Source organism: Balaenoptera borealis (genome assembly GCF_965194805.1).
Source record: "Balaenoptera borealis genome assembly, chromosome: 4".
NCBI lineage: Eukaryota > Metazoa > Chordata > Mammalia > Artiodactyla > Balaenopteridae > Balaenoptera > Balaenoptera borealis.
This window is the reverse complement of record NC_138861.1, coordinates 64,152,239-64,180,070: the sequence shown is the minus strand read 5'-3', so window position 1 is coordinate 64,180,070 and position 27,832 is coordinate 64,152,239. Positions and strand designations below refer to the sequence as shown.

At 36.2% G+C, this 27,832-nt stretch overlaps 2 protein-coding genes across 6 annotated transcripts in view; both read right to left on the bottom strand.

The window, feature by feature from the left end:
• Nucleotides 1-27,832, bottom strand: part of TMPRSS11D (transmembrane serine protease 11D) — a 256,137-nt gene that overhangs the window by 103,252 nt on the left and 125,053 nt on the right. The gene's annotated exons all lie outside the window — the stretch shown is intronic.
• TMPRSS11A (transmembrane serine protease 11A) overlaps nucleotides 1-27,832 on the bottom strand; it is a 54,892-nt gene that overhangs the window by 7,112 nt on the left and 19,948 nt on the right. For 2 of the 5 annotated variants that reach the window (XM_082390252.1, XM_082390250.1), the window contains 8 exons: nucleotides 26,568-26,686; nucleotides 24,651-24,769; nucleotides 14,449-14,613; nucleotides 12,531-12,598; nucleotides 10,410-10,570; nucleotides 6,061-6,099; nucleotides 3,992-4,163; nucleotides 1,549-1,808 (listed from right to left, as the gene is read on the bottom strand). In XM_082390252.1, coding sequence (XP_082246378.1) covers nucleotides 1,549-1,808; nucleotides 3,992-4,163; nucleotides 6,061-6,099; nucleotides 10,410-10,570; nucleotides 12,531-12,598; nucleotides 14,449-14,613; nucleotides 24,651-24,769; nucleotides 26,568-26,643 — 1,060 coding nt within the window. In that variant the 5' untranslated portion in view covers nucleotides 26,644-26,686. The remainder of the gene's footprint in view (nucleotides 1-1,548; nucleotides 1,809-3,991; nucleotides 4,164-6,060; nucleotides 6,100-10,409; nucleotides 10,571-12,530; nucleotides 12,599-14,448; nucleotides 14,614-24,650; nucleotides 24,770-26,567; nucleotides 26,687-27,832) is intronic. The other 3 variants (XM_082390251.1, XM_082390253.1, XM_082390254.1) reach the window with 3 other exon arrangements.

The following is a 27,832-nucleotide window of genomic DNA, read 5'->3' as shown; positions in this document are numbered from 1 at the left end:
GATGCCCCTCCCATCAAGCAAAGAATGCAACTCTATCTTAGGAGAAAATCCATCAGAGAGAGTGAAGACATAGTGGTGTCAGGCTCACAGCTCTACTAAGTCAACCTTAGGATTATTAAGCTATGGATAATAATTTCTGTGATTGGTAATATGACCTTAAAGAAAGCAATACATATCTCAGCTTGTATAATATGGAGTGAAACCACATGGGACATCTGGAGAAAATCTAGAGACCATCAAGCCCATTCTCAGCCACATTAGTGAAAGGTATTCCTGGTTCCTTAGTGGAGAATGAGAACTAAAGGCTTATTCTTTAGAGTTTATTGTATATAAATTGTATAGAGCTCTGTGAATGAATTTTTTCATTCTCAAAAAGTCCTTTTTTACCTTCTCAAGCCCAGAGTTAAAGAAACCCTCTGGCTGTTGTTACATGTATGCCCCTGGCCCAGATTTTAGAATCCAGAGTGTGTCTGACCAAATATGCCCCTAAAACATTAAAACATGAAGTTATTTTTATTTCTTAGGAGATTAAGTTAGTATATCAAGTTAAATCATTTTAGAGAGGTCAATGGAAGCTTTATTATGAGAGATGACATCTCTATACAGTATTCTTATCCCTGATAACACCTAATTAGCCTCTTTAGTTCTGAAGCAGATTTTGCTGCAACTGAAGATTGTAGCTGAGCAAAGAAAACATTTTTGAGGTGACTGAGGAAACTGAAAAAGTGATGGAGCAAACTAAGGGGAAGAGGAGATGAAAAAAGGGAGAGGAGGCTGACAGAGGTGGGGCTCAAAGTGAAAGAGTCTTGGAGTGGAGGTGGGCATGAGGGTCATAGCATAACCAATATATACCTGGCATTGCATAGAGAATGGTACATAGAGATAGATTTTAGTGTTGCTGAGGGAACCTCTTTTCCTTTATCTTCCTTGAAGCTTTCCCTTTGGAGCTGTCTTTCCCTTGTTCCATGTGATTCTGACTAGGCTGCCAATCACACACCTGCCTTTCTTGCTATAGGCGTAGGAGTGAGTATTTGAGTCAGCCAGTCAATCTGGTACTCCTGGACACAAGCTGGGCCAAAAGAGACCTTTTCAGGGATTAATGTAGTTCTGGCAAAGAGAAGGCACATGCTCTTCCCTGGCATTGACTAGGTGAAGATGTACACCCTGAGCTGCTGTTGGCTACCTTTACCACTATGTGGAGCTAGAATCCCTCTATATGAAGGTGACCTGGGGAAAACAGAACCAAGTAATGGAAAGACTCCGAGATTCAGAGCCTTATGACATCATACAAACTCCTGAATCCAACTGTATCTGAAGCCAGACTCATCTCATCTCTTGACTTCCAAATGACAAGGGCCAAATTTGCCATTTTATTATTATTTTTTACTTCAGTTAATTTGAGTTGAGTGTCTGTCACTTGTAAAACAAGAGCCCTAACTAATCCAACCAAACTGTGTGGAAAAGTCTGACAGAATAATATTGATGGACATTAAATCACACTGCCATAAATAGGGCTTAGTGCTCCATGATTCATTTTGGGATACCCACCACCATAAAAAAGTGCTCCAAATCCTGTGACATAGACAGTTGAATTTGGTTGGAAGGACACAGAGGCTTCTGGCAAACAAACTCTTCGGATCTCATCAGTAAAGGTGACGCTGGGTGATAATTGCACAACAGCAATGTCGTATTCTCTTGCTTGGGAGTGATACCTCTCATGGACAATAATTCTTTTGATATTTCTTTTCATTAATGGAGGGTTGATTGTTGTTCCAAAGCTAACAGTCCATTGATGTGGATTTGCTTTACTGGAAAAGGTTAGAAATGAACAGAATATATGAACTGCATTACAATAATTGCATGCAGGCTAATAAAGGAGAAAATTCCACCCTAAAACACTTGATTGCAATGATAGTTTTCTTTGACCATATAGTCTTTTGCTACTGTTTTGAAAGATAAAATATATACAAACGGCATCTTTGAGCTGAAATTCAGTATAGAATTATTGAATTTTAGAACTGTAAAGCACATAAAATATTATTCATTTATTTCTTCAGCAAATATTTGTTAAACATCTGCATGTTGAACCTTATATGAAGTTCCGGGGATAAAGTGGCAAACAAGATAGAAAGGTCCCTGCTGGTGGGTGTATTTAATTTCAGTGAAGGAAAAGGAGCAAAACAAATTAATGAATAGATAAATAATTTCCCACAGTGATAAGGACTATGAATAAAATAGGGCAATGGAATAGAGTACAAGGGGGTAGTTAGATAAGTCTCTTGAGATCATGGCATTTGGGTTGAGACATGGTTGATGAGGAGTCAGCTGTGAGAAGATGGGGTGACAAGTTTTCAGGCAAACATCTCAAGGGCTTAGACCAGACAGGCTGCAGTTCAGGACACAAGGGAATTATGGTGGGGGATGAGGTCGGCGAGGTAGGCAGGGACCAGATTTTAGAGTGTCTTATAGGTCATGAATAAAGTGCTTAGATTTTATTCAAGTGATATGGCAATTCACTGGATGATTTTAAGCCAAGCACAATGTAGTCTCATGTTAAAAAAAAATCACGTTGGTTCTTTCCAGAGAGTAGATTGTTAGAGGGCAAGAGTGAATGAGGCAAAGCTGTCAGAAGTCCTATGAGAGATGACCAAGTGTGGGTGACTTCTAGCTTATGGGCTTGAGCAGCTGGTAGATCATGGCACATACAGGGACTGGGAAGGTCATCTAGTAATGAAAGGTCCTCTGATAAAGGCTTTGTTTTATACTTAAGGAAAATAGGGCCTAGATGGTTTAAATTATATGCATAGTATCACATGTCTGTTTGTCTCTCTCTGTTCTTTATAGGATACCATCTCCCACCAAAATGTATTATTAATAATGAGATTAATGTTCCTTAACTAATTAATTGAACTAACATCATCCAAGAGGGATAAGCAAGGAGACAGATACTGCCTATGTAGATACTTGTTTCTCAACCTAATTCTTTCTTTTTTTTTTTTAAATTGAAGTATAGTTGATTTATAATGTTTCAGGTATACAGCAAAGTGATTCATTTTATATATATATATATTTATATATATATATTCTTTTTCAGATTCTTTTCCATTAGAGTTAATTACAAGATATTGAGTATAGTTCCCTGTGCTATACATAGGTTCTTGTTGTTTATCTATTTTACATATAGTAGTGTGTATCTGTTAATACCAAATTCCTAGTTTATCCCTCCTCCCTTTCCCCTTTGGTAACCATAAGTTTGTTTTCTATGTCTGTGAGTCTATTTCTGTTTTGTAAATAAGTTCATTTGTATCTTTTTTTTAGATTCCACATATTAGTGATATAATATGATACTTGTCTTTCACTGTCTGACTTACTTCACTTAGTATGATAATGTCTAGGTCCATCCATGTTGCTGCATGTGACATTATTTCATTCTTTTTTTATGGCTGAGTAGTAGTCCATTGTACATATATACCACATCTTCTTTATCCATTCACCTGTCGATGGACATTTAGGTTGTTTCCATGTCTTGGGTACTGTAAATAGTGCTGCAATGAACATTGGGGTGCATGTATCTTTTCGAATTAGAGTTTTCTCTGGATATATGCACAGGAGTGGGATTGCTGGATCATATGGTAGCTCTATTTTTAGTTTTTTAAGGAACCTCCATACAGTTTTCCATAGTGGCTGCACCAATTTACATTCCCACTAACAGTGTAGGAGGGTTCCCTTTTCTCCACACTCTGTTCAGCCACAGTTTCTTTATTTAAAACCTTAAGGACCTGATACTAGGATAATGACTACTACCCCTACTGACTTTCCAAATAAGTGTAAGTATAACACAATTTTAGAAAAGAAACTGAAAGAAGTTTTTCTCATTTTACCTCAGTAATATTTGGGGACATTGGTTATTACTCAGAAGATGATAAAACTCAGAGTTTTTTTTTTAAGCAGTAGTAGTAGCAGTAGTAGTAAGTTAACGTCAATCACTTACTTCTTAAAGCAGTGTGCTGCAGTAACAAGCCACGTATTACTAATCAGGGTGGCCCCGCATTGATGTGTGTTATTATGCTGAAGGGAAGCTTGCCAAGGCCAGGCAGACTTGACCACAATCTCTCCAGACATTATTCTGTTCATTATTAATGGAACAACTCGTTTACCACAACCTGAAAGAGATGAGATCATTAAGTTGTAAGAAACATCTCTATAATCCCTGATACAGAGAAACTAGTAGAGTACTGCAGTGCAATATTTGCATGTCATTATGTAAACATGTACAGTATTAATATCCATCCTCTGTATTTCCTGATAGTTGATATTTTGCTTACTCCCTCCCTTTATAGATGTGGATATATATTGCCTACTGAAGCTATGTAAGGTTGTAAAGTGTTGACACATCACAAAGTGTATGTCCTGAGGACCTGCAGTGTCAATTATCCAGATGTTCTGGGAGCTCCTACTAAGATTATTGTTTCCCAGTTTTAGATGTTCCCACCATGTTACTTTGACATGAAGTCCTCACCAGAAGAACTAGTCAGAGAAGTAATTGCTAATTCCTTGGAACTCCCACCCCCATACATTTTTCTGAGTGACTAGTTCCTAAAGTGAGCACAGGTTAATGTATCATGACCAGTCTCTTACTCTTTGGGATGGAGGGTTCTATGTTTCCACATAAACATCACATTCACTATTGGTAGGAATAAATATGTACTTTATTATGTGCATCAGATCAGAGATTAGTTTGATGCTTAGGGTTCCTGCTAAGAATTAAGCCTGTTTAAAGCATGGTGCTCATAAAGAAAACATGGTAGGTTCAATTCTTGTTCCAACAAATTAGGTATCAAAAAGGAAATTCACTTTACTGGTACTGATTACACTCCTTCTGTGGCCAGTCATTTTAGAAATCCCCATCACTCTGCCATCTCTAGTTTAGACTACCATTTTTCTCATCTGAAGGACTGCAATAACTTCCCTGTTCATCTACCTGCCTCCAGCTTTGCTCTTGCAGTCCGTTCTCCACACTGAAAACTGAGTGACCTTTCTGATGTGTGTAAAACCCTTCAGTGACTTCTCGTTGCCCTCCAAATGAAGTCGAAATGTTTCAGCATGGTTCTGGTCCTTGATCGTTATTAATCACACCCCTTTCCCATGCCCACCCCATTCTATATTACAGCCACACTGATATTTTTCAATGACAAGAAATGACCGTGTTCTTGCTTTTCTGAAGACATTTTTACATTCTGCTCCCCCTGCCTGAGACACTCATTCCACTTGTCACTTGATTTTCCATCCTTCCTTTCTCCTCAAGGATCACTTTCTGACCCCACAAGACCAGGTTAGCTGTCTCTGATTGACTCTCATAGCACTGTGCTCTGTCTCTGTCATAGCGTTTATCACACTGTTTTAACATTTCCTGATTTATTTATGTCTTCCCCTACCTTCAAACTCCTAACTTTAGAGGAGGAATCATGTCTTATTGACACTTGTATTCACTTTCTGGCACTTGGTAGATGTTAAAAAATTATTTATTGAATGAATGAATAAAATGTATAGTATGTTTGCAAGACACAGATGAAAATGAATGAACAACTTTCCTAAAATTCATCACTGCTATTATAAAATATTTCAAAATTTAGGTCACACTGATATAGAGTGAGTGAGTGGAGCTGCTGTCAACCATCAAGATGGGTATAATAAGTAAAATTTATAGGTCAGTCACAAATTATGGGGTCTATCTCTTTCCCATTTATCACTTTCTCATTTTATTTCTCAGCAGAAAGCATATTTCATAGCATTCAAAAAATTAGCAAGGCAAGTTCATTTATTGCAAACCAGAAATATATAATTTCTTCAAACTGCCCCCCAATTCCCACCACGTAAAATGTTTTTCTTGAACATTACAAAAAGGTCGGTCTTAGGGAAAAAAGTATTTTCATCTCTTAATTGTTGTTCTCTCCCAAAGAAAATGTGGGACATGGGTGGGAGATTATGAGCTAATATTTGAAGATATTATCCTCCCTGATATGGAAATTGAACTTGTTTTTATAAGCTAACTAGACTTACATGCTTGGACAGTTAGCTTCCCTGTCGATGAGCTCATTGCTGAAAAACAAAATAGAGCAAAGAATGATAATTTGATATTCTTCTGGTTGGTCTCAATGATCAGAAATTATCAGAGGATACTGACCGCATATGGATTCTAGAAACTTGAGCATATAGATCAGTCAGGAAAATGGTTATCTGATATAACAGAATATGTGTACAGTTTTTGTAGAGATTTATAGGCAACCGCTAATTAGGTGGGTAATACAAGCAGTAGGTGATTAAGGCACAAATATTGTATGATCAAAACCCACAAATCATTTGTATTAATACAGAACAGTGGTTTTCCAATGGTGCAGGATAAAGCTTCTTTGGATTTTATTTAAGGAAATAGAGAAAGTGGGGAAAGAGGGAGAAACTAGATGGGGTCTTCAGGTTCAAACCCAGGCTCAACCAGAACAGGTCTGCTTTTTCTCTTCTCTTTATTTAAGATTTCGCATAAGCCTTTCTTTGGTCAAAGGGTTTGGGAATGGAAAAAAAAAACTTTGAAAACTACCACATAAACTATATTTAAAATACTTCTAAAACACGGTTCCTAAATTATTAAAATGATTTTTTTCTGAGGAATAAACTACTGTATATTCTTATCAAACTCCTTCTGGATATTGGTAAAGGCCAATTATTGGACAGAATCTAAGAGTAAATTCTGTCATTTCCAACAAAGTTAGGAATCTGATAAAGGAAATACAAACATTTAAACTTAAGCTGATGGACGGTTGCATGAAAACTGTGATGGTTTTCAAAATAAAAGGGCTTAATGAGTAGAATGAGGGTAGATTGGTTTTACTTATTTCTACCAATGCCATGTTTCTCAGACTCATATTCTTTGTATCTAATTTCTCATTATGCACAATAAGAATGTTTCTTTCTACTTACCTTCTATAAATTTCACTTGGGAAACTAGTGATGATGAACTCTACAAAGTGGGAGCTCTTGAGAATATCCAATTCAGGGATACCCTTAAAGGCATACCTAAATCATTATATGGTGAAGAATCAATTTCTCAGGTCAGATTCTCAGTACTTACTTATGAAAGGAACTCAATTTTCAGTCAAATATAGTTTTAAGGTAGTAAATTTCTTATTTTATATTTTTAAATGTAGGCATACCTTGGAGATATTGTGGGTTCAGTTCCAGACCACTGCAATAAGGTGAATATTGTAATAAAGCAAGTCACAAATTTTTTGATTTCCCAGTGCAAATAAAAGTTTACTTTTACACTATACTGTAGTCCATTAAGTGTGCAATAGCATCACATCTTGAAAAAACTATATATATATATATATATATATATATATATATATATATATAATTAAAAAATACTTCATTGCTACAACATGCTAAAAATTATCTGACACTACAGGGTTGCCACAAACCTTCAATTTATAAAAACACAACATCTCTGAAGTGCAATAAAGGGAAGTGAAATAAAAAGAAGTATTTTAATATGCCACATGTTAGTAATAAATTAAAATGGAAAATAGTATAATGTTAGACTTCTTCAGTTAAAACTTCTTCAGCTGAGTTTGAGCAAGATGCAAATCACCCCTTTCCAGGAATGATACCAGGGTGAGTGTAATAGTTGGGAGTGTAATTGGATTTTTAAGGAAAGAGTTTTAGAGAGAATGATTACACCTGTAACTAAACTACCCCTACACAAGTAACTAGCTGTTTCACATTTCCAGTTTTGACCAAATACTTTTACTTTCCACATCTAGAAGTGAAAAGAAACATTAACACCTTAGTTTTGAAAGTGACCCTCTAACACACTTCTGAGTTGGGAGTAATCATATTCAGGTCAGTACATGCTACACGTAACATGATGATAACTGGAACCCACATCAACAACATGTAGGCGGTGAGCCGCTCTTCCACAGCCATGGTGTTTGCAATTCAAAGGAGCTGATTTTAATTTTGCTCCGACACATTACATCACATGAAAGACCCACACCACACACTTATTTGTCAAGCCAAAACACAGATCCTTGACAAATTATGGGTAAATCTTGGGCTGCAGTGTTGTATCTAGACTTGGTCTAGAATTTCTGCAGTTCTCCATTCATTTGAAGTCCCCCAAATTAAGTTTTGCTGGAAAGCAATGTTTTTGTCTGTAAGAATTGCCTTGAGGATTCTACTGAGCTTTCTACTAAATGGGCCTTTCCTAAGTGCTAGTAAACACTGCTCTTTTTATATTTGGAAATTTGGAAAACTTCAAGGTTATAGCTTTTTCTACCACCAGTTACTCACATTAATGCTTTCAGGTTTCCAACGCATATGCACAATTTGCTAGCTTTCTAAGAGGTAATGGCCTATAGGTTCCATATTCTATTTTCTATTTTCTTGTGTATCTTCATGCTATTTCTGTGACTTCAGGAATAACAAACATTATCATTGCAAGTTTATAGATGAGAAGATGGAGGCAAAGGCATGGGCCAATTACTTGGGTGTTCCTGCAGTGACTCAGTGGAGTTAGAATTAGGTAACTCTCAAATCAGGTTCTCCATCAGCACATCCTGCCCTTTAATCTACTATAGTCATTAAACTAAGCTGCAGGTCACAAACTGAACCTATAAGAAACAAAAAGCCCAGACAACTGATGACCATTTCATACTTCATTTCTGGTTTCAGATAGCTCAGGCTTTTAAGTTCCTGGCAAATTAACTGGTTGTTGGAAATTACATAGAACACATCATGTGTGTAATTTATCAGAGCTTCCACTATTTCACAACCTCGATTCATTTGTTTCCCCACAAACAAGAAAACAAAGAAGGTGGATTAAGCCCATGACAGGTTCTTCCCTCCTGGGTTGGGAGAGGTCCCCAGGTTTATTCCTTGACTGGCTGACTCTTTGTCTCATCAGCAAACTCCTGCCCATCCCATTCCTGCAGATTTTCACTTCCTGGTCAGGTTTCCTCTTAAAGGGTCAACCAGACCCTTGCAAGGGCAGGGCCTTCTGTTTCACATCTGATATTAATCACACTTACTCTGAATCTCTTCTGTGACCCATAAGTCTGGTGTCCCCTGGAATTTGTACGGGAAATCTGTACTTGTCTTCCAGAAATAGATGCTTGTGGAAGCAGCTTAATGTACACGGTTGAACAGGTTTCTGTTTAGCTGGTCTCCTCAGAGTCTTTAGTATGCTAATATAAGGGATGAATTTCCAAGAGGTGAATATCATAGACTGAATTTCTGAAATGCGTTTGACCACACCCTTTTTTCACAAGCCTTTCAAGAAATTAGTAATCTAGATTTGAATGTTTGCTCCTTTTAAAAAAAAAGTTATTTATTTATTTATTTATGGCTGCACTGGGTCTTCGTTGCTGCACGCGGGCTTTCTCTAGTTGCAGCGAGTGGGGGTTACTCTTCGTTGTGGTGCACAGGCTTCTCATTGCAGTGGCTTCTCTTGTTGCTGAGCACGGGCTCTAGGTGCACGGGCTTCAGTAGTTGTGGCTCGAGAGCTCTAGAGAACAGGCTCAGTAGTGGTGGTACACAGGCTTAGTTGCTCTGTGGCATGTGGGACCTTCCCGGACAAGGGCTCGAACCCATGTCCCCTGCATTGGCAGGCGGATTCTTAACCACTGCACCACCAGGGAAGTCCCGAATGTTTGCTCCTTTTAATTATTGGAGTCCTTAACCTTTTTTGCCCCTCTTTCACATCTATAAAGGTGAATTTGCCTAATTCATAAGAATATAGAAATTAGATGCTGCATGTAAAGGATATAGAGAAGTGCCTTGATAAAGATTACTTCTTTTTAGAGAAGCAATAATGGTATAATTGTTCCTATGATTTCTTTTCTAGTTTAGTGATTTTTAAAGCATTACTTATAAGAAGGCTTTAGTGGCTCCAAAGTTGATTTACCATTTTCTCAAATGCCCATAGGAAAAAAAGTTAACATAAACTTCATAATTTCACTGTTTACAGAAACTATTCATATTTTAAAAAGGCAACAAGTGAGTTTATGTTTTAGAAACAGAAAAACAGTTTTTGCTAAACACTTGGTATTTTCACTTGCTTAGTCATGGAGGAAGTGGCTGGCTCAAATTGACTCTCTGTTAGTGGTAAAGGTTTGATTTTATTTCTGGATGAGTGCCAGTCAGTTACTACAGAAAAAATCACTTGACAACTAACTTCAGATGTGCTTTCATCAGAGGATAATAAAACCTTTAAAAGTCACTTTTTTAACTTGAAATTTTTTCCATCTGAATTCTAGCTATTATTTGGAATGGAAATAATGGTAAATAAGTTTATGATTAGACATAAAATGGACTTAATAGAGAACTTCACATCCCATAGAAAGGTACCTACTTACCGTTAACTTCAACTGACGAGGCATTTATTGACAAAGCTCTGGTGTTACTTATCTTCTCATTTAAGATGCTATGGATTTTCCTTTTTCTCACTGCCCTTAACTCAGCAGAGGGGAACTGGAACACCATAATGACATCTGCTGTCACACCATCTTCCTCTGGACTGTGACACACAAGAGAAAGGTACTTGTTCAAAGAATACATCCAGTATTATCTAACTCTCTTTTCTGTATTGTCTTCTCCTGAATTATGCCTTAGTTGTTGAAAGTGTCAAGAACTAATCATCTCACATTGATAACTCATATATGTCACTTTCTGACTCAAGATCATTTCATATGTTCCCTCTTCAAGTTTTCATTATGTTCTGAGTGAATTTTCCCCATTAATTTGAAGGCTTGTTATAGCATTTGAGTAAGACTCAGACACCAAAATTTTATCATCAAAATTATAAACCCTGAGGATTGGAAAAATCTTTAATGGTGTTGTTGGCCAGTCCCTCGTGTGATACCTTCATCAGCTCTACAGCCTCCATGATAAGTGGTCATCTAACCCCAGCACAGTAATTAAAAAGATTTACTTCTCTAAAGAGGGTATTTCTCTTTGGTCAGCTCTGATTTTAAGAGAGCTCTTCACTTGGAGTTGAAATATGTCTCCCTAAAGCTTACGTTCCATAGGCTTAGGTCTACCACTTGGGACATACATAAAACATCAGTTCCCTCTTCCACATAAAATATTTGAAGACAGTGATATTCTTGGTGTCTGAGTCTTCTCCAGATTACACATGTCCAGTTCCTTGAACTTTTTTCATATACACAAGTTCAAGCCCCTTCACTTGTGGGGTTGAATTTTTCCATACTCTTAAGTAGGAAAACCAAACAATTAAAGAGCTTTAAGAAAAATGGAAACCTATGTGTTGATCTGCCATGTCTTTTATTTTAACATTTCAAAAGATCCAAGCTCTAAAAAGCACTGAAGCCCTATTTTCCTGAATTCTTTGATTTAAAAAAAGAGGGAATCATATCAGTTTGAAGGCATTTTATATATTGTGGTTCATTTAGGCTTTGGAATGTGAAGATATAAATAAACAGAATTTTATGTCAAATTGGTAAATATACAATCTAGTAATTTTCCCTCTTTTTAAATCAGAGGGAAAACATTGTTTACCAAGTGGGATTTCTCTGGACCCACACAAAGCTTACAAAATGATAGTGGCTACAAATTCAAAGGAGTTCATAAGGCTATGAAAATTTTGCTAGGATGCTATGGCAAGTCAGAATTTAAAAATGGAGGGCATGAAATCTAGAAAATTTCAGAAAATACATGCTTTTTATCTCCTAAATATTGTAAAATTTATCCAATATATATTGTAAAATCCTTCTGGAGGTCACTAGTTACTCGATAAAGGTATAAGGAAATTGGAGTAAGTCTGCCAATAAAGCATTAGCCTATTGATGAGAAAACCGATTATTATTTCCTTCAAATAGATCTGTCTGACTATATTCATTTTCTTCAAGAAGATGAGTCACACAGGCCCATATGTTTGTATCTGTTATGTATATGTTCTGCTATGAGCTTTCCAAATAACACAATTGAAACCTCTGAGCAATTTCTGCAAATGACAGGAGACTTCCCTCTCCACCACAACAAGCAGAAATTCATTAAAACAGGAACATCTTTTTGTTTGGGCATGGCTCCTGTAACTAGGGCTTCATTACAGGTAAGACTTATGATCCCATTTTGTAGTCAACCTTGCCTTCTTAATACTTTTGAAATGACATGTGTATTGAAAGAATACAACTTGGTGCATGCAGTGACATGCTGCTGGGTTTTCCCAAAGCTATGGTTTCTGGTAGTCCCAGGCCTTATAATCAGTTGATGGGATTTGAATCCTGGTTCTGTCACTTGTGGAATTTTGAACATATCACTTAACCTCCCAGAGTCTTAGTTTTTGTGTTTACAAACTGGTGGTCGGCCCTGTATCTCGAGACTGTTGTCGAAATAATATTTATAAGAAATCCTAGCCAAAAGCCAAGCTCATAGAGGCAACAGTATATGAGGGTTCCTATCTCTTTTGCCCTTTGTCACTCCAAGATGTGAATCCACCTTTGCCCAAACATACATACGTCAGTCTGACTACTTGGTTCTTGATATAATGCTTGTTCAAGGCCGAATCTATAAATATCTCATCCACCTGTTATTACAATAAGAGAGAAACTATGTGTTAATAAGATATTTTATAAGAAGAATATACCCCTGATTAAATGTTAAAGCGATAGAAAAATGTTTTAACATGAGTTATATCATGATTTAAACCAGTGGTTCTCAATTCCAACTGTGCAACAGAATCATTTGCAGAATTAAAAAAAAAAAAAAAGACTTAAGATGCTGGGGCCCCTCTCCCAGAATTTTGGTTATAAATCGTCTGGACAGAACCTAGGCATTTGTATTTGTAAAAATCTCCCCAGGTGACTCTAATGTGCTGACATAGGTATCTGGGGTAAAGGTTATCTTCCTAAAGCTCCACAGAAGGTGAAGCAGAAAGCTGCAGAGCAGAGATGGGACATGCAGGGAGGCCTTGAGAAGTGGTGGAGAGAACCGTGGCTCAGTGCTGGGTTTGAAGCCTGCTTATCCTGCTGCTCATGAACTGGTTGACCTTGGAAAAGTTGCTGAACCAAGCTGAACCTCAGTATCTTAACCTCTAAAACAAAGATATTGCTATGCTACTCATAGGGTTGTAAGGATTAAACACATATAAAATGCTGGGTATATTTTGGTAGTAGACTGCCAGTGGATCAGGTTAGTCCCCATCCTGGCATCACAGGTCTCAGATTTCTCTGCAGGTCTTTGGCTGTAAGTACAGGGAAGAGGCATTAGAGATTTAGGAAAGAGCTAACAATTTTCTAATTGTTGTTGATTCTGAGCCCTAGGGTAGGTCAGGAAGGAAGAAAGAGTAAGGTGGTTTTACAGGTTTAGGTCAAAGTTGTGTTCCTCAGTTTATGTCAACAGGGGAGGAGAACAAAAACTACTGTTTGGGGTCCATTTGCACAGAATTTTAATTGCCTGCCAAGACGTTATGATGCTGTGACTTTTCACACCTAGATTTTTGCTTGCAGTATCCCCTAGTGACCACTTGGTGGCAACAGTGTCATCTGAATGCAGGCACTGCATTTCATATTTGATAGTAGATGAGCCAAATGTGCAAAAATTATGTCCTAAATCCTTAAGAAAGAGACAAGAAAACCAACTCTCATTTTGAAAAACCCAAAGAATAGAAATAAAAAAGAAGACTGTTTCAGAGATCAAGGAACAAGTTGTGACTTCCTTAGCAGTATCAGGCATTTGTAAAAAGCTTAATTGGGAAACAAAATATATATCCCCCTTACTCCTTATAATAACTGTATGAAATAAGAATTATTTTGATTCTTATTTCATTTGAAGAGGAAACTGACACTCGGAGACATCATGTGAATTTCCCTAGCATCATGTGGATTAATAAACTGGGACTTAAATCTAGGTCTTCTGTCTCTAGGTCCATCTGTTATCAATCACACAACCTCCTTGTTAAATGTGATGTGCATTTTACTTCATTTTCTTTCATAGAACATATGACAATAAGTTATAACATAAACAGTCGATTGACTTAAAGTATAAAACTTTTAAACATAAATTTGGTAATATATTTTTGAACTTTAGATCAAAGACAGTATTTAGCAAATAGAGAAATTGCTTGTATCCAGAATATACACTTACTTGTATTTAAATAAGAAAAGCTTAAATGGGCTGAAGAAATGTGGGGTTTATATGTTAGAACTGAAATTATTTTGTAAGATACGTTTTTGCAAGACCGATAATTGTTTTAATCATTTCTCTTCCGACATACACAGCCAGTCCTATTACTCAGTATCTGGGGGAAATCCAAAAGAAAAGAAAAGACTAACCAAAACAAAGGGGAGAAAAATGACCAGTATTAAAAGGAAAAAAAGTAAATAGTGTTTGAGTATCTAAAGAAGTTTGGTTTGTAATTATCCCCTGAAATTCTACCCGCAATAGATCCCTTGGCTGTTTGTGACTTGTTGGTGAAGGTACTGGATTAAGTTTTTGACTCTGGATGACATCATTCATCTGGCAGAATGCCTGCTGAGAAGAATATCTAGCTCCAGCGTCCATTCCATCTTTGAATAGTTCAGGTGTCTGGGAAGATAGGAGCTGAAAGGATAACATAAGAAGAATCTAGGTAGAAGTAACTTTGGTCATCACAGAAATATAGACGTCTCTTCTCTATATTTCAAATTCCAGGACCGTGTCCCTATAAAGCCTCATTGGTTGGGTCTGGGGTGAAGCCCAGGATCTTTATGTTTTCCTAAAAAATGCTGGGGCACAGAGACTAGCTAACAGGGTTCCTACACTAAAGGGATTTAAAACAGGGGAAATTAGAGAAAACATGAATGTAAACTTTATTGCTGAATGGAGTTTATGTAAGAACTAGCTTTCTAGAGACCCCCCCCCCCAAAAAATGTTTCCCTGGCAGATTAAGGCGTATTTCATCAGAAACATTCTGCCAGCACTTTGGCATTCTAATTCTAAATTCTCAGAAGTTTCAAAGGACACTTTTTTTAAGCTGTGTGCCAGCTTGTTCTAAGTTGATTATTTACATATCTTAATAGAGTTAGTGATTTATAAATCTATCTTGCTCCCATTTGGAGCCATTTGTAGAGTTTTGTAGTTGGAGTTAGTCCCTCATATTGAACAAAAGACCTCCTTTCAAGGTAGTGCCTCTTTATGTTTGATGATTTTGAAATGCTGGAAGTTGCACTGAGACTAAGTTCTAAGAGGACAATTGAAGGTTAGTTGGGTGTTTAATGGAAGAGTTAGGGAGAGGCCTTCAATTCAAACAAACAGACGGGCCCAGCCATTTAACTCTCATTCCTAAACTACCTCTGTTCACACACATAGCCTGCATTTCAGTTTAGATGCTTCCCAGCTTGCTCCTCTCACAGCAGTCTTTGTATTCACATAGGGGTGTTTCAGAGCTGAGACCACAAACTTCTGAGAGATATGCCACTGAAGACTGGCCAATGGAATATGAAGGCAGTTTCTACCAACATCACACCAGATCAGAGTGCCTGAGAACTAAAAGTTTAGAGCCAAAACATGCCAAGAAAAAAATTCAGATCCTGTTGCTTTCTCCTAGTTATAATAAGGGTGGCACACAAAGGATGGTATAAGAGATGCTTTTTAAAAAACACACCTTTAACCTCAAATAAGGTTTAATTGAAGTTGCTTTACTCCAGGGCTGAACTCAAGGTAGAAATAGAGATTAGAGCACAATTGCATTTGAGCCTCTGGTCACAGAGTCATATGTTCAAGGGCCTCACCATCTCTCATTGATCCCCGCACCCACAACCCCCATCAACACCACCATTACCTTTCATGCTTGGTAGTGCTGTTTGCAGGCATGTCTTGTTTCCCTGTGTACTTGCCCTTCTCAGGCTATTCCTTTGGTCTGTAGTCCCCTCTCTGATTCTGCTGGCTCTGCTTTTCTGAATCACAACTCTCCTTCAAAGTCTATTTCAGATAAGACCTACTTTGGGTTTATTCCTTGAACCTCAGAGTAATCTTTCCTCTTCCTGTCCTAATTGTTCTTATTCCTCTTATATCTTCTACTCCTTAATATAGTTATTTATGAAAATATATTATCTCCTCTAGTAAACTGCAAACCTTTTATGGATAGGGACAGTCATTCTTCTTTTCATACTCTACAATATGTAAGAATTCAGCATGCTTTTTTGAATGAATTAATAAAAGGAAGTGAAAATTTATTTATCAGAAAGCCTTGCATTTATCAGGAAGATTTTATTAGTGTTTTTAATGAAATTTACATCAGATTGAGATCAGTGCTCCTAGAGAAAAAAGAAAACTGCCCATGAAGTATTTGAGGGGAATTTTTTCTCCTTGTTGACATTTTCAGTAACTTGATTCCTATGGACTAAGAGCTCCTACCCACTGATATGTACAAGCAACATGTAATGGTTACCCCTCTCCAAAGGCAGCCTATATTCTTTGCCCTCTAAAAATAAGGACCATAATCTTGATCGTTCTTATTGCAATCCTTTAAAGTTGTTATTCTATCTATTTAAAATCCAGATTTTTGGCAAAACCCAGGATTTAAGAAGTCAGCTGTGAATCATTATCCTAAGTTTATGTAGAACATGGCCAACCTGAGCACTGATGGTGCTCACAGGATTTTGAGGCTTATTGGTCTTTTGATCTCTTTACCCCTCAAGGAACTAGAAAAAGAACAAACTAAGACCAAGGCTAGCAGAAGGAAAGAGGTAACAAAGATAAGAACAGAAATAAATGAAATAAAGATCAGAAAAACAATAGAAAAGATCAACAAAACTAAGAACTGTGTTTTTGAAAAGATTAACAAAATTGACAAAGCTTTAGTGAGACTATCTAAAAGAAAAAAGAGAGAGAAGACTCAAACAAAATCAGAAATGAAAGAGTAGACATTATAACACAAAAATACAAAGGATCTTAAGAAACTACTATGAACAATTATAAACCAACAAATTGGATAATCTAGAAGAAATGGATAAATTCCTAGAAAAATACAACCTACCAAGACTGAATCATGAAGAAATAGAAAATCTGAGACCAATAATGAATAAGGAGATTAAATCAGTAATCAAAACCCTCCTCAAAAGGAAAAGCCCAGGACCAGATGGTTTCACTGGTGAATGTTACCAAACATTTAAATAAGAATTAATGCCAGTCCTTCTCAAACTCTTCCAAAAAATCAAAGAAGAAGGAACACACCCAAACTTATTTTGTGAGGCCAGCATTACCTTTATACCAAAGCCAGGTAAGGACACTACAAGAAAATAAAACTTCAGACCAATATTCCTGATGCAAAAATTCTCAACAGTGTATTAGCAAACTAAATTCAACAGCACATTAAAAGGATCATATACCATGATCAAGTGAGATTTATCTCTGGGATGCAAGGATGGTTCAACATATGCAAATCAATAAATGTGACACAACACATCAATAGGATGAAAGCTAAAAATCATATGACCATCTCAATAGATGCAGAAAAAGCATTTGACAGAATACAGTGTTCTTTCATGATAAAAACACTCAACAAATAAGGTGTAGAAGGAACATACCTCAACATAATAAACTCCATATATGACAAATGCACAGCTTACACCAAACTCAACAGTAAAAGATTGAAATCTTTCCCTCTAAGATCAGGAACAAGATAAGAAGGTGCCCACTCTCACCACTCCTATTCACCATGTTACTGGGAGTTCTAGCTAGAGCAATCAGGCAAGAAAAAGAATAAAAGGCATCAAGATCAGACAGGAAGAAGTAAAATTGCCTTTATTTGCAGATGATATAATTTTATATATAGAAAATCTTAAATATGCCACCAAAACACTGTTAGAACTGACCAATGAATTCAGTAAAGTTGCATACATATCAACAGAGAAATCAAACATATAGAATCAACATTCATAGTGTATAGAAATCAGTTGTGTTTCTATACAATAACAACAATATATCTGAAGAAGAAATAAAGAAAACAACCCGATTCATAATAGCATCAAAAACAATAAAATACTTTGGGATAAATTTAACTAAGGAGGTGAAAGATCTTAACAATGAAACTTCAAGACTTTGGTGAAAGGAGCACGGTTGGTGGGAGTGTAAATTGGCATAGCCACTGTGGAGGAAGTATGGGGGGTCCTCAAAAAACTAAAACTATCATCTGAGCCAGCAATCCCACTTCTGGGTATAGATCCAAAGGAAATTAAAACAGGATCTCAGAGAGATATCTGCACTCTCATGTTCATCACAGTATTATCCACAATAGGCAAGATATGGCAACAACCTAAGTGTCTGTCAAAAAATAAATGGATAAAGAAGATGTATATACATATATATACAGTTGACCCTTGAACAATGTCGTGGTTAGGGGTACTGACCCCTGTGCTGTTGAAAATCCCCATATAGCATAACATCCCTCTGTATCCACAGTTCCCATATGGTTCTCTGTATTCATGGTTCTGCATCTGTGGATTCAACCAACCATGGGTCAAATCATATAATCCTACAGTATTTATTAATGAAAAAAAATCTGCATATAAGTGGACACTTGCAATTCAAGCCCATAGTGTTCAAAGGTCAGCTGTATATTCCTCAGCCAGGAGAAAGAATGAAATTCTGCCAGCATGGATGGATTTTGAGGGCATTACACTAAGTGAAATAAGTCAGACAAAGACAAATACTTTATTCCAGTTTTATGTGGAATCTAAAAAGTGGAATTCATAGAAACAGATAGTAGAATGGTACTAAGGCTAGGGGATGGGAAAAATGGAGAAATCTTGATCAAAGAGTACAAACTTCTGGTTACAAATTAATAAGTTCTGGTATCCCATGTACATTGTAATGCTTATACTTAATGACACTGTGTTATATACTTGAAAGTTGCTAAAAGAGTAGATCTTGTGTTCTCACCGCACAAAAAAAATGGTAATTATGTGACATGATGGAGGTGTTATAGTGGTAATCATTTTGCAACATAAGTGTATCATATCATCACATTTTACACCTTAAAGTTACACAATGTTATATGTCAATTATATCTTAATAAAGCTGAAAAAATTGATACAAGGAAATGAAGAAACTAAGGATGAAGACATCTTTATATAATTAGTAATGTAATCCCAATGTGTTGGCTAAGTAAAAGTGGTCTGACAGAACATATAGATTTATAATCTTTATGGATTTAAAAATTAAATGGGAGAAGAATTGATGTAGAACTGAACTTTCTATTATAGCTTAGTCCCTTCCTGACAAAAAGAACAATTTAGTGGAGATAGCACCTGTTGGAGTTAACGTATATGGCTTCAAATCTCTCCTCCTTGATTTACCAACTGTGGACCTTAACTTCAGAGGCTTAGTTCTCTTATCTGTCTATAAAGTGTGAATAACAATGCCTCCTTTGCAGTGTTATATTGAAGATTAGACATGAAATATACAACAGTTAGCTTTTTCTTTCAGTATTCAAATTTAACACATTGAAGGCAGAGATTGTGATACACATTTTCCTCTTTTAGTCACACCTAATCTTCAGTTATGAAATGAACGTGAGTTTGAGCTCTCAAGTAAGAACTCAGTCACATTCTACACCCAATTTTTCTAATCTCTGAACACAAAGGTTTTTTTTTTTTTGCTTTTTAAAGTAATTGCTGCTTATTTTCTCTCTAAGCTCTCAAATTCATCTCTTCTCTAGGCATAGGACCATAGGCCTACACCAGGCATTGGGCCTCTTACTTCTCTTACATTATGCAACTCCAAACTTTAGGTAGTCTAATACCTTTGCTAAGTTGTTTACCTTGACCCAGTTGCCTTTTCTCAAGAGAAGAGCTTCCTGCTTCAGAGAGCCAAGTCTCTCACTGGTGTCTTCAAGTTCCTTTAGAGAGTGTTCCTAAACTACATTTTCTCCTTACATCACTTCTGTTTCCAAGTTCTTTGTCTCCACAACTCTAGACACATAATCTAAAGGGTAGTTTGAGGGTCATTTCAGGAGCTGTTTCTGGTGTTCTTGGGCACAAAGAAGACAAAATTTAGGACTGCTTTGGGCACAGGAGAAGTGGGTTTTTTTGGAGACAACACTAAGAAAATTCCTAACTGGTGCCATTGTTAATTCAGGTGGTGGTCACTGGCACATGCTAACACTATACAGTATTCAATGACCATTGAACTATGTGGGGGGTTGTGTCAAAAATCTTCATATAACTTCATAGTTGGCCCTCTGTATCCCTTGTTCTGCATCTGTAAATTCAACCAACCACCAATCATGTAGTACTGTAGCACATATTTATTTATTTATTTATAGCACGTATTTATTGAAAAGATTGCATGTAAGTGAACCTGCGCAGTTCAAACCCATGTTGTTCAAGGGTCAACTGTAACTGAAAGAGAATAATGTACCAGGGATAATTATTTGATTTCTGGTGTTTTGTGGGATGGTAGATGGGAAGTAAAATCACACAGATGACAAAAATGTATTAAGAAAATGTAATCTAAAACCCTAACTATATCGTTTACTAGCTGAATGACCTTGGGTAAATTAACTTCTCTGTACCTTGATTTTTCAATTTGTAAAACTGTGATAATAATTATACTTACCTCATAAGTTTGTTTTTGAGGATTAACTAAAATAATACAGATACAGTGCTTAATGTGCTAAGCTAATTGAGTGCTTGGCATTCAATATATGTTAACTAGTGTTATTGCTATAGTGTTACAAGTTTTTAACTTTCACATTTGTAATGATCCTATACTTTAAAAATATTTCTGAAATATATTTCTTCAAATGAAGTGCTCGTTCAGTCAGTGATCCTACTCAAACTTATAATAATAATAAAATTGACCTACCTATTTAGGAATATCATGGTGTCTGGTTACTGGAGTATTCTCTGAAGAATGGTATGAAAGATGAGATATGTCTGTGCTACTATCTCAAGGAACTGGAATGGGTTTTAGCAGTATCTGAGCATGAACTCATTTTATTTTTGCATCTCCATTTCCATTCAAATCAGTAAATCCCCAATTATGAGGAAGAACAGGACCTACAACCTGTATTTCTTGGCTGTCTAATTAGCACCCACATAAGTCAGAGAGAAGAATCTGGTTTCACTCATTGGGATTTAGCAACAATAAAAAGGAGTGGCTCAGGATGAGGCATGAGCACTTCCTGTAATTCTCCTGAAGGTAAATTGGTGGGGATGGGAGGGAAAGGGACATTGTCTCACTTAAACAGGGCTAAAATAATACACAGCCTTTCCTGACCATGTGAACCCTAGTTGATCTTCCTTTTCTTTGAAGTTCTTCTGCACTTATAGTCCTCAACATACAATTTAGTCCTTAACTATATCACGTCATGCTGTTCAGTTTCATGTGTGTTACTATCATCTCTCCAAGGAGATGGGAAGTAGTTTGAAGAGATGGATCATGGTTTTTTTTTTTCTGTAAGACTCAGGGGCTAAGAAGTGTCATAAGCTGAATAATCATACCATATATTGGTGAGACAGATTGTTTAGTTAATTACATTGGGAAAACTGGATCACTACCTGGGTTCCTACTTAATATCACATTCAAAGGTGGACTTCAGATGCATTAAAAACCTTCTGTAGAAGGTAGAAGTATAGTTTAATAGAAGAAAATACAGTAAAATAATTTTATAACTTAAAAGAGGAAATAACTTTAAAAAAAAAATTTAAAAACACAACCATAAGGCTGAGAAAACTGATAAATACGATTACTTTAAAATTATGGATTTTTGTTTTATGAAGGGCAATATGGTCCAAGTTAATAAAAGATGGAATGGATAAGTGCAATGTCTACTACCAACAAACTGTTCCTATCTAGAAATCATAAAAGTCAGGGCAGAAATAAATGAAATAGAGATGAAGAAAACAGAAAAGATCAATGAAACTAAAAACTGGTTCTTTGAAAAGATAAAGAAAATTGATAAACCTTCAGCTAGACTCATCAAGAAAAAGAGTGAGAGGGCTCAGATGAATAAAATTAGAAATGGAAAAGGAGAAAGTTATTATACAATGGACACCACAGAAATACAAAAGATCTTAAGAGACTACTATAAGCAACTATATACCGATAAAGTAAACACCTAGAAGAAATGGACAAATTCTTAGAAAGGTACAATCTCCCAAGACTGAACCAGGAAGAAATAGAACATATGAACAGCCCAATCACCAGTACTGAAATTGAAACTGATTAAAAAACTCCCAACAAACAAAGTCCAGGACTAGATGGCTTCACAGGCGAGTTCTATCAAACATTTATAGAAGAGTTAACACCTATCCTTCTGAAACTCTTCCAAAAAAATTGCAGAGGAAGGAACACTCCCAAAGTCATTCTATGAGGCCAGCATCACCCTGATACCAAAACCAGACAAAGATACCACAAAAAAAGGAAATTACAGGTCAATATCACTGATGAATATAGATGCAAAGATCCTCAACAAAATACTAGCAAACCGAATCCAACAATACATTGAAGGGGTCATACCCCAAGATCAAGTGGGATTTTTCCCAGGGATGCAAGAATTTTTCAGTATCTGCAAATCAGTCAGTGTGATACACCACATTTACAAACTGAAGAATAAAAACCATATGACCATCTCAATAGATGCAGAAAAAGCTTTTGACAAAATCCAACACTGATTTATGTTACAAATCCTTCAGAAAGTGGGCATTGAGGGAACCTGCTTTAACATAATGAAGGCCATATATGAAGAGGTGCGGCCTTTGGGAGGTGATTAGGTCATGAATGGGATTAGCACCTTATAAAAGAGACCCCGGAGAGCTCTTTAGCTCCCTGCTCTCCACCATGTAAGGATACACCAAGAAGTCTGCAGTCTGCAACATGAAAGAGGGTTCTTGCCAGAACCTGACCATGTTAGTGTCATGATTTCAGACTTCCAGCCTCCATTACTATGAGAAGTAAATTTCTGTTGTTTATAAGCCACTCAAACTATGGTACATTTTTAAACAAGGGATTTATAACACAAAGAATAAATTAAAAGCATGTGCTCTGCACAAAACAAGAAAATGCATTTTTGCAAGAATGAATACTAATAAAAGAATACATGTGAAATACAGTATGGTTGTCTGCAGGGGGAGGAGAATGAGAGTGTGGTATGAAAATAAAAGAGAAGAAATAAATAATGACAACTAGAGAAAGGCCTTGTAGGTCCTTATGATGATAATGTTTCATCACATACCTCAGCCTTTGTACCTGAGGTTCTTTCACACCTAAAAACGTGTGCTTTAGTGAAGCTTCAAAGTCCACCTTCAAACACATAATGTTATAGACGTACCTCTATAAGTGAATTTCTTTCACTTTTTTTTAAAAGACCTGCTTCATTCCTGTCCATTTATTTCAGTAGAAACAATGTCTTAGTTAGCCTAAAACAATGCCAACAATGTTGGCTGTAAAACATAAAGAAAACAAATTTTAAACTTTCCTGTTAAATTATAAATATTTTTTCAATGTTCAAAGAAATTGTATATCTTTTTAACTAAGATTAATTAATTTATTATTCATATTTTTAGATTGAGGAGGCTATGTGGAGTCAGGGTCAGAGGAATAAAAGAGATACTAAGGTATGTATCCAAGTTTTTTCTGCCATTCCTCAAGAAATGATCACAAACGCTATTTTCTAAGGTGCTCTGAATATAAAAGAATGGAGGCTATATATCAATCTATAAGTGTAATTCTTGATTTGGGGGGATGAGACTGCAAAATAAAAAAAATGTGCATAATTTAATGAGAATTGGAAATACAGATTAAAAACTCCATCTGTGATGTGGCTGTGAATATGCTGCAACTGGGTATGCATGTGGACAGATCAAATAGCGGCATGAAAAAAGGAAAATGGTTTGAGAAAGAAAGGAAATGTTTTGAGTAAAAAAAAGATTCTTTGACTAAAACAAACCAACACCTGACATTTCCACCCTTTTAAAATAATTTTATGCTCTGTGCTTCTTTGTCAAGGAAGTTAACTTGACCTTAGTTTTTGAGTGAGGGTTCGCACGCATCGTGAGCAGAGCTGTTATGCAACTGAGTTTACTTTTTTTTGGGGGGGGGTGGGGCAGTCTTGTATTTCAGTTTTAACAAAATCGTTAGCAGGTCATTTGAATATTGCACAATAGGTCTGGGTATTTTATCTTAATTAGTGTGTTTTTGAGATAAAATGAACATTTATAATCCTCTTTCTTCATGTATTTAACAAATATTTTAAGTCTTAAAATGTGGTCTAACAAAAAAAAGCATGTGGTTTTACAAATAACCACTTCTGGTATGTTTAAGCTTTTCAGTTGGGTAGTATTGTGGTGGAATGGGGGAGCGATGGGCTGGGATACCTTGGCTTCCGTTCTCTCACTTTTAAATGAGGTGGTTTAAAAAGTGGTTTATCAGAATCACCAATTTGCTAGAATGCAGATTCCCTTACTCCCCTCTCCCTCCCCACCCACCCCATCATACACTGATTCAGAAGATCTGGAGTGGGACCTGGGAATCTGCAAGATGATTCTAATGCAAATTGTCTGAAAATCATGTTTTAAGAAATAGTGGGGAAAATGATTTACAAAATCCCTTCCTCCTGCAATATTTTATGATAGAAACAATTTTATCTGACTTACCAAGTTTTCACTCATCTCCTGTAAGTCCTTAAGCTGGTGTGGGCTGCTTTGTCCAGAATTACTTTTGACTCGTAGATCTGAAATTTTAAAGGTGCCATGATAATACTCCATTTTCTGGTCTGTGATGAAAAAAAAAGTAGGAAATTAAGTGGTTTGAGGGTAGATTTTGGGATCTAAGACCCAACTATAATGGGGCTAATATGAAGTCTTGAATATATCTCTGAGACTTTAATTTAGTTTAATAATAAATATAATAAAAATAATGATTAATGTTGTATGTTAATAATAGTAGCTGGTATTTATTCAGTGCCTACTATGTGCCAAGCTCTGTTCTGGGCACTTTATATGTATTAATTCATTTGACTCTCACTAAGCTCTCTAAGACTGGCATCACCTTCATATTACAGATGAAGAAAGTGAGGCAGGAGGCATTAAGTAACTTGCTCTGTGCTATACAACTAGTTAGTGGCCTCTCCAAGTTTAAACCCAGACAAGTGTGGCTCTAGAGCTGGAATATTTAATTACTGTATTGCTTCTTGCTGTGGTGAAATGTATACCACCTTGTACTCTACTGGAAGTAGAGGTAAATAAGTGTTCTTGTAAATTTTGGTTTTTAATGGAAGAGCCAGGCACACTAAGAAAGGTGTGAAAAGAAAGGCAGGGAAAAAACTGCCTGAGGTTGGAGGTGAGAACAGTGTGTAAAAGGGATGAATCAATCAGATTTCTGCTCGTCTCTCAGGAAAGTTTATAAAAAACAGAGCAGTGGAGGAATGTGGTAATCTTAGGAGTATGGCCCTGGTGGGGCAAGAAATCTACAAAGAGTTAAAGATAGAAAATGGAGCAACCACAGAAGCACATCTCTCCTTGGGAAGCTGTGGATCTAGGAAAGAAAGAGGGCCTCAGGATAGTCTATCTCCTAGGGACATCTCTGGACTCTGTAGTGCTTTTTTGGTCCCCCCGATTACTAATCTATATAGTCCATTTGTAATTGAACCCTCTACTCATAGTAAAGGGACTTCTATACATTAAATTAGCTGACCTGAGAATCTTTTGCCATTGGTGTAAACTACAGATGGGGTCGTTATATGGGCCCCAGAACTATGTTCTTAAGCCCTTTAAAGCTCCTAAAAGAATCTTCACTCCCCCATCAAGTCTGAGGAAAGAGACAACAGATAAGTCTATTCAAATAAGTCCCCTGAACTAGTTGTCTTATCACATACATCTGTGTGAGATTGACATTGTGGACGTTTGTCAAAAATGTAAATGGTTTGCACTCTGCAGAGTGATGCAATATAAAAAGAGAATTCTGCAATGAATTTTTGTGGGATTATAAATATATCAGGCAATAGAAAAATAATCTCTCGATATTGTTCTGGAAAGAGTAAAATTTTTTCTCTAAAAATAAGTAATAATATTGTATCATATTTATACTTTACCAATAATTTCAAAATTCATTATTTCATTGGACATGTGCTTTTCTTTTTTCCCTAGAAATGTTAGTGGGCAGAAAATGCTGAGTAAAAGAGCCAATTTTAATAACTAATTCATCATAATTTTTCACTTGCATATACATGAATGATTAGAGTTTATTGTGATTACTAGTAAATTTTAGACAATTACTGTTTTGGTCTTTTGTATAGATTCTGAAAAGAATACTAGATTGTGAGCTCCAAGGAGGTGGGAAATTTATCTGCTTTGCTTAATGCTGTTTCTTGAGTGCCCTGAAAAGTACTTGGACATACTAAACATTCAGTAGTTATTTGTTGATGAAATGACTGAATAAATTAAAAAATTCAAAATGTGGACATTTACTGGTGAAAGTACATTATTTTTGGATGGAAATAAATTTATATTTATTCAAATGAAGCTTTACAGAAAACTGAAATCAAACTGAGCAAAATCCACAATTTTACCTACCAGAGACTAAGAAGTGAGCCAGAAGACCAGTGGCCACAGTTACCACTGTCAGTAATAACACAATAAGGGCAATCATCCATGGTTTCAAACCTCTGCTTTGGGTGCCAAATCCTACCGATCTGCAAAAAGGAAAACTCACCAGTTACTCTCATGTTGTAATGGTTACAGGCTTTCTGCTTCTTCTTGGATAAGTGCACGTTGCTTTAGCCCACCTTTCCCAGCAAGAAGACATTTGTCTTCAATTTTGGTCAAGGTCATCTCGGCATGAAGGGAGGTATTAAAAAGATCAGTATCTGGGAATCCATGCTATTGCTCCTGGTTTCTATTTCTAGAGGCATTGGGTGGATCTCTGTGGTGGCCAGTCCTGACTTCTCTTAGCAGTGTGGTCCGAAGTAGCACATATGCTTGAAAAAGAACCATTCCTTCTTTCTCCAACAATTTCTTTAAAAAAAAAATCTCTTTTATCTATCCTTTCAAAGTTTACAAAGTGATTTCAAATATATTGTCTCATTTATTCTTTATCTTTCATTTTTAACTATTATGAAATTTTTCAGACATAGAAATTTAGAAAGAATGGTATAGAACACCCCTATATTCATCACATCATTTTGTCAGTTGTTAACATTTTTGCTATAATGGCTTTATTCATTATTTTCTGCTGTATTTTAATGTAAAATAGGACTTCATGAGTTTTTACCAAATCATTATTATAAGCAATTAGGATATTTACAATATAACCACAATACCATAACAATCCTAAAAAATTAACAGTATTTTTCTAATCTTTTTATCTTCTAATACAAAATCCATCTTCAGATTTCCTTTATTGTCCCTATTTACAGATGGACTGTACAAATCAAGGACCTCATAGTACCTTGGTTGTTATGTCTTTTAAGTCTTTTTTAATATAAAAGAGTCCAGCTTGCTTTTTAACTTTTAATGGCATTGACTTGTTGAAGAGATCAAGCCAGTTTTTCTTGAGAATGTCCACCTTCTGGACTTGTCTGAATGCTTTCTTGTGATCTCATTTAACTTGTTCTATCCCCCTCATTTCTTATAAGCTTAAATTTAGATCTAAAGATTTGATTAGATTTAAATTCATTTGGCAAAAATACTTCAAAAGTGATGCTATATACTTTATATTGCATCACCTCTGGATTAGAGGAAATTTCCACAGTTTAGGAGAAAAAAAATAACTCTTTGCTCTTCCTCTAGTTATGCTCAACAATAGTGATAATCACATTGTAGTAACTTTATTTTCAAGT